This window comes from Geotrypetes seraphini, chromosome 3 (genome assembly GCF_902459505.1).
Source record: "Geotrypetes seraphini chromosome 3, aGeoSer1.1, whole genome shotgun sequence".
Taxonomy (NCBI): Eukaryota; Metazoa; Chordata; class Amphibia; order Gymnophiona; family Dermophiidae; genus Geotrypetes; species Geotrypetes seraphini.
This window is the reverse complement of record NC_047086.1, coordinates 224654580-224660579: the sequence shown is the minus strand read 5'-3', so window position 1 is coordinate 224660579 and position 6000 is coordinate 224654580. Positions and strand designations below refer to the sequence as shown.

The 6000-nt window shown below is 44.1% G+C and overlaps 1 protein-coding gene across 1 annotated transcript in view; it reads left to right on the top strand.

Moving 5' to 3' along the window:
- The first annotated feature begins 2686 nt into the window (after positions 1-2686).
- The window catches only part of SLC30A6 (solute carrier family 30 member 6), a 92299-nt gene continuing 88985 nt past the window's right edge, over positions 2687-6000 (top strand). Inside the window, exons 1-2 of the mRNA XM_033938638.1 lie at positions 2687-2832; positions 5499-5585. Of these exons, the coding sequence (XP_033794529.1) occupies positions 2812-2832; positions 5499-5585 (108 nt within the window). The 5' untranslated portion in view covers positions 2687-2811. The remainder of the gene's footprint in view (positions 2833-5498; positions 5586-6000) is intronic.

Below are 6000 nucleotides of genomic sequence, written 5' to 3'. Positions count from 1 at the left end.
GTTCAGTGAAGTACTACCAAAGTAGCCCAAATATCCGGCAACTCACTAATGCCAAAAGTTTCCCGCCAGCCATACTGAATGTCTAAGAAATCCTCCCAACGGAACAGGGCTATGCACACCAGCCCACGCGCTCAGCGGATGGGTCATACGGCATGGAAGCATGACGTCAGCACTGTGTGTCTGGCCATCCAGTTCACGTGAGGGGGGTTACTGGCAGTGCGCAGTGAGAACTGCAGAGCACTATAGTGAGAGAGCCACAATGGAGCAGGTCAGCAATGGTTAGGAGCATGAACAGTAAACTGTCGAACGGGGCCAGAGTAAGTAACCTTGAGGGTCGTAGTTTGAGGGCCCCTGATTTAAACCTACTCTGTTTTCTGCCTTTCAACCAGTTCTTAATCCATAATAGGACATTACCTCCTATCCCATGACTCTCTAATTTTCTCATGAGGTACTTTGTCAATTGCCTTTTGAAAATCCAAATACACAATATCAATCAGTTCATCTTTATCCACATGTTCATTCACCCCTTCAAAGTAGATTGGTGAGGCAAGATTTCCCTTGACTAAATCTAAACTAAACTAAACCTTAAGTTTGTATACCGCTTCATCTCCACAATCGTAGAGCTCAGCACGGTTTACAGGAAATGGTATAGAGAAGAAACTCCAATGAGGGTTACAGGACAGTATAGAGAAAGTTTAGAGGGACTCAGTATAACAAAGAGGAGGAAGTATTACATTTTTGAGAATAGCCAAGTTTTCAGATGTTTTCGTAAAAGTTGGAGGGCGCCCAGATTCCGAAGTGGGATAGAAAGGTTATTCCAGAGCTCTGTGATTCTGAAGAAGAGGAATGCCCCTAGTTTTCCTGTATGGGCTATGCCTTTTAATGAGGGAAAGGATAGTTTGAATTTTTGGGTGGATCTGGTGATGTTAGGATTCAAGGAATTCCCAGATAGTGGGATAAGGGGAGGAAGGATGCCGTGTAAATCCATATTTCTCATTAATCCAAGCTTATGTTCTCATTAAACCAAGCTTATGTTCTGTCCTTTTGTTCTTTATACTAGCTTATATACTATTTTGCCCAGCACTAACATCAGACTAACTGGTCTATAATTTCTCAGATCACCTTTGAATCCCTTTTTAAAAATCGGCATCATGTTGGCCACCCTCCAATCTTCTGGTACTATGCTGGATTTTAGAGAAAAATTAATATGTAGAAATAAAACAAAAATAATCCATGCGATACCTTGCAGCATGTTCTGAAGAAGGATTACCTTCGAAAGCTAAATTAACCATGCTCTAGTTAGTCCAATAAAAAAGTATCACTTGGATTATTTTAGTTTTATTTCTATACATTATCTTTAAGAGTGGATTACCATGGCTGCCACACCATTTCTCTGAGAAAAATTACAAATTACTAACTGTAGCTATGCAAGTTCATTTTTTAAACTTCTATCAGCACTCTGGGAAGTATACCATCCAGTCCAGCCGATTTGCTACCATTCAATTTGTCATCTTGACCCATTACATCTTCCACTGTTACAGAAATTTGTTTGATTTTCACTGATTCACCAGAATTGAATACATTTCTGGTACCAGTAACTCCCCCCACATCTTCCTTGGAGAAGACGGAAGCAAAGAATTCATTTAATCTCTCCGCTATGGCCTTGTCTTTCCTGAGAGCCGCTTTTATTCCTTGGTTGTCTAGCGGTCCAACTGATACTCTTCCCAACTTCTTCCATTTAATATACCTAAAAAAGTTTTTACTGTGTATTTTTGTTTCCAGTGCAATCTTCTTTTCAAGGTCTCTTTGCCTTCCTTATTAGCACCTTGCATTTGACTTGTCATTCCTTAAACTGTTTACAATTATTTTCAGTCAGATCCTTCCTCCACTTTCTGAAGCATTTTCTTTTGGCTCTAATAGCTTTCTTCACTTGTGCAGCACTTGGTGGAGGGAGGTGGACTTGTACGTAGGCAGGCTTCTGATACTCTGGTTTTGTTTCTTGTGTACTGAGACAATCTGTCCAAACAAATGTGATTTCCTGGTTTTGGAGAAGATGAAAATGTAACAGCATTACAGATGATTTCTGCTGCAGGTGAGATTCACCAGAGGAATAGCAGCAGAAGTAATGATAAAGTAGGTACCTGAGCTCACATACACCTTGAGCTTAGGGCTGGGAATGAATAAGGGACTTAGCTAAAGTCTTTTCAGAAGCACTAATCTGGTGGCTCCAAAGGCAGATTTTTGCCCTGGTAATTAATTCACTGCTTGCTGAAAGAAGTGTATGCATATGTAGGTGGAACCAGGGTCACTAATGCTCACAGCGGTCTGTCTATTCTTCCCAGTATGCTATCCTAAACTCTTCTTAGTTGCTGCTTTCGCCTCTGCAGACAGAACCATATTGAAGTCTGATTTGCGGTAGTTTAAAACGTATATTAGGCTGGAGAGCCTCCAGCACGGTTTGTTTATCTGGGGAGCACCAAAGAATTAGACCTTGAGGAGGCAAAGCAGGATTATCTTCACACTCTGCTCCCTGAAGGCATCTTTCTCATTACCATGAACTTCAGCCGTTGCCCCCTTTGTTCCACTTGAATTAAAAAAAAAAAAAATGCTCCTCTCTCGCCGCAGAGCTCAGACCCAGAAGGCGACACCGGCGAAGCGCAACCCTGCTCTGCAAAGTGAACAGTAAGGAAGCAGCTCGTCAGACCGGCCGCCTCGAGCTCGTTCTCCGCCGCGTTCTGGCCCCGCCTTCTTCCGACGCAACTTCCGGCTGAGAGAAATCTTTGCGGTGGCCGAAAGGAGCTGCTGCGGGAGATGGATTTTGTGGATCGGAGTGTGAGTGGGAAGGGAGGGGGGGGGACAACGTCAGGCCATGCTGGGAGACGGCGGGCCGCGGGGACACCTCCCCCTCCCCCCCCCCCCCCGGAGCCATAGGTCGCAGGACCCAGTAGACGACGTGTCGTCCACGCTTTACTCTGGCCCTGTCTGAAAATAGCTTTGCTTTTGACTCTCCAATAGGCCGGGGGGGGGTGGGGTGGGGAGTGTTTTTTGGGGAGAGGCTTCTGTTTGGGAGTGAAATAATACCGGACATTATGGGAGGTGGGGGAGGGAAATGGAGGAATGCCAGCAAACTCGAGTATAAACTTAAGATTTTGCCAAAAGTCCTCTGTTTATACTTCAGTATATGATATGTGTATTTTTTTGAAATCAAAGGCACAAATGTTTACACCAGCTCCATGATTGGTCTAAGTGCTCACATGCCTAAAACATACTCATGTACTTGTCCTTCTACACTAGGATTCTACCCTATAAAGAAAAGTAGCTCCTATTTTCCCCTATTAAATAGGCTTCAAATTGGTGCCTTTTTGACACCTAAAACAGGTGCACTTTTAGAGAATGATCCTCAAAGGCCAAGATTCTGAAAATGGCACCTAGATTGATGCGTCTAGCTGATCTAAGCACCTAACTTAACCCCATTCTCCAGCCCCCCCAATATAGTAACCCTATTTTTAATGTGCTTTTTAGTTACCTGCAACAATTAAGCCTAATTGAAAAATGAACCCCCTCCCTTTTACTAAGCCACAGTAGAGGTTTCCACCGCAGCCCAGAGCACTAAATGCTCTGATGTTGCTCTAACGCTCATAGAATTCCTATGAGTGTCCGAGCATTTAGTGCTCCAAACTGCGGTAGAAACCTTTACTGTGGCTTAATAAAAGGAAGGGGGTTAATTTTTCAATTAGGCTTAATTGTTGCAGTTAGCTAAAATGCACATTAAAAATAGGGTTTATTTGTGAAGACAAAAAAAGCTGGGGTGCGGAAGACTATTGGGCCATGGTTGAGACCAGCCAGGGTGGGGGTCACAACGGGTGTGCCAATGCAGGTGGGGGTTCCGATTGGCCACCAGGGGTGACGGAAGTCCTGTAGAACCCTGGCGAGGGCCAGGCCAGGGTCCAAGAGTAGGTTTACCAGATGTAGGGTTACCATATTTGTGAAGACAAAAAAGAGGACATATGACCCCCATCCACACTCCATTCATTTCCTTGGTTCCCCTTCCCATCCTCTGTACCCTTTTAGTGCTTCTCTCTCTCTCCAATCCTCAACCCGACCCCTATGGGTGCCCCTCTCCTTCCAACCTCCTCTTCTGCTATTCCTGTCTCTTCCTTTCCATCCAGCACTACCCTACTCCATGTTCTTTTCTACAGCACCCTCTCCTTCCATCAATGCTGTTTCTTCAGCCCCTTCCTTCATGCTGTTTTTCCAGCCCTCCCTCCCTCTCTCTCTCCCTTCAAGCTCTTTCTCCAGTCCCCCTCCATGCTGTTTCTTCAACCCCCTTCTCTCTCCTCCCCTCCTGCTTTCCCTCATTACCTTTCTAGCTCCTGATTCTCCCACCAACCTCTTCCCCAGACCCGGCCACTGTAACTGAATCTTCGGGCAGCCGGCAGCAGCAACAAGGTAAGCCTGCTGCCGCTGGCCTGCTCCGGATTCTGCCTTTCTGCAAGTCCCGCCTACGTGGGAACAGGAGCTCACTGCAGAGAGGTGGCTTTTGGGGCAGGCCGGCAGCAGCAGGCTTACCTTGCTGCTGCTGGCTGCCCAAAGATTCAATTACAGCGGCTGGGAGGAGGTAGGTGGGGGAGTTGGGAGAGCTGGCTAAACTTGGACAGACTCTCCCATTTAGTCTTTGAAAAAGAGGATATGTCAAGTTTTTCCTGGACATCTGGTAACTTGATATTTCAGAGTTTTCCCCAGACAAAAGTAGTAAAATAAAGCCGCCCGGACTCCTGACAGAAATCTCAAAAAGAGGGAAACCTGGACATCTGGCAACCCTATTTAAAAAGCAATTAAAATTAACTGGTAGGCCCCTATCACTTTGCGGTAGGTATCTAAGGCACCTACTAGAAAGTAGGCATGGTTAGGGATGGATTCTGGGTGGTTTTTCAGCCTAGTTTGACTTAAACACACTCATTTAGGCCAAGAAATTCCTGGCATAAATGGGAGTGCGCCTAATGTTTTAATGCCTAATGGCACCTAAAATCACTTAGGTGCAATTCTACAAACAGTGACTAGTGGGTGATTGACAATTGCGCTCCTTAGTGCCTAGAAGTTAGGCGCTCTTTATAGAATCAGGGCCAAAGTCTTAGCTAGGAACGAAGAATGACTTTATAAATACAGGTAGTTTTTGACTTACGACCGCAATTGATTCCGACTGCTAGGTCGTAAGTGGATCAGGACGTAAGTCAGCCTATGTTAAATTAAGGCAAGAATATTAGACTGGGTAATGATATTTTAATCATTTTAATCATCTTAAAGCAATCTGTTAACATTTTCTTTCTTCGGAGAGCGGAAGTTGCGTCGTAAGGTTGAACAGTCGTAACTTGGATAGGTTGTAAGTCGACGACTACCTGTATGCTGTTTTCCCAGAGCTCATTTGGCCCCTCCCCCAAATAAACGAGCAGCCAGGAAATTAATCAGTGTTTAATTATTTATCTCTTTCTATTTTCTAGGGTACAATCCATCTTTTTCGAAAGTCACAAAAATCATTATTTGGCAAAGCGATACAGGAATTTAGACTGGTAGCAGCTGACCGGAGGGTAAGTTTATTTTTAGTTCTTCAGTGAAACAAATGAAGCAGTGTTCTAAGATCGGGGAACATAATGTACAATATTGCTTGTGAGTAGATTGCTGATCCATACTGCATAGCTCTATTAATGTGCTTTGTTACCTTGCTCTGACACTGTCATCTCAGCTTTGTGGAAACACACAGGTATGCAAATTGGTGACAATATTGCTGAACTATATTGTTCAGAATCTTTAGACCAGCAGCAGATGAAAATTGATGGTAGGTGAAAAACTGTGCCTTACTACGTCTCCAAATTAAAAGATGTTATTGGTTTGTTTGCTAAATATCTATCTATCAGTATAAAATTCAAGCAAAAATAAATCCTAGTTATCACTAGCCTACATCTAGGGCACCACGTGCTAAGCCATATGGATCAGCATATTGCA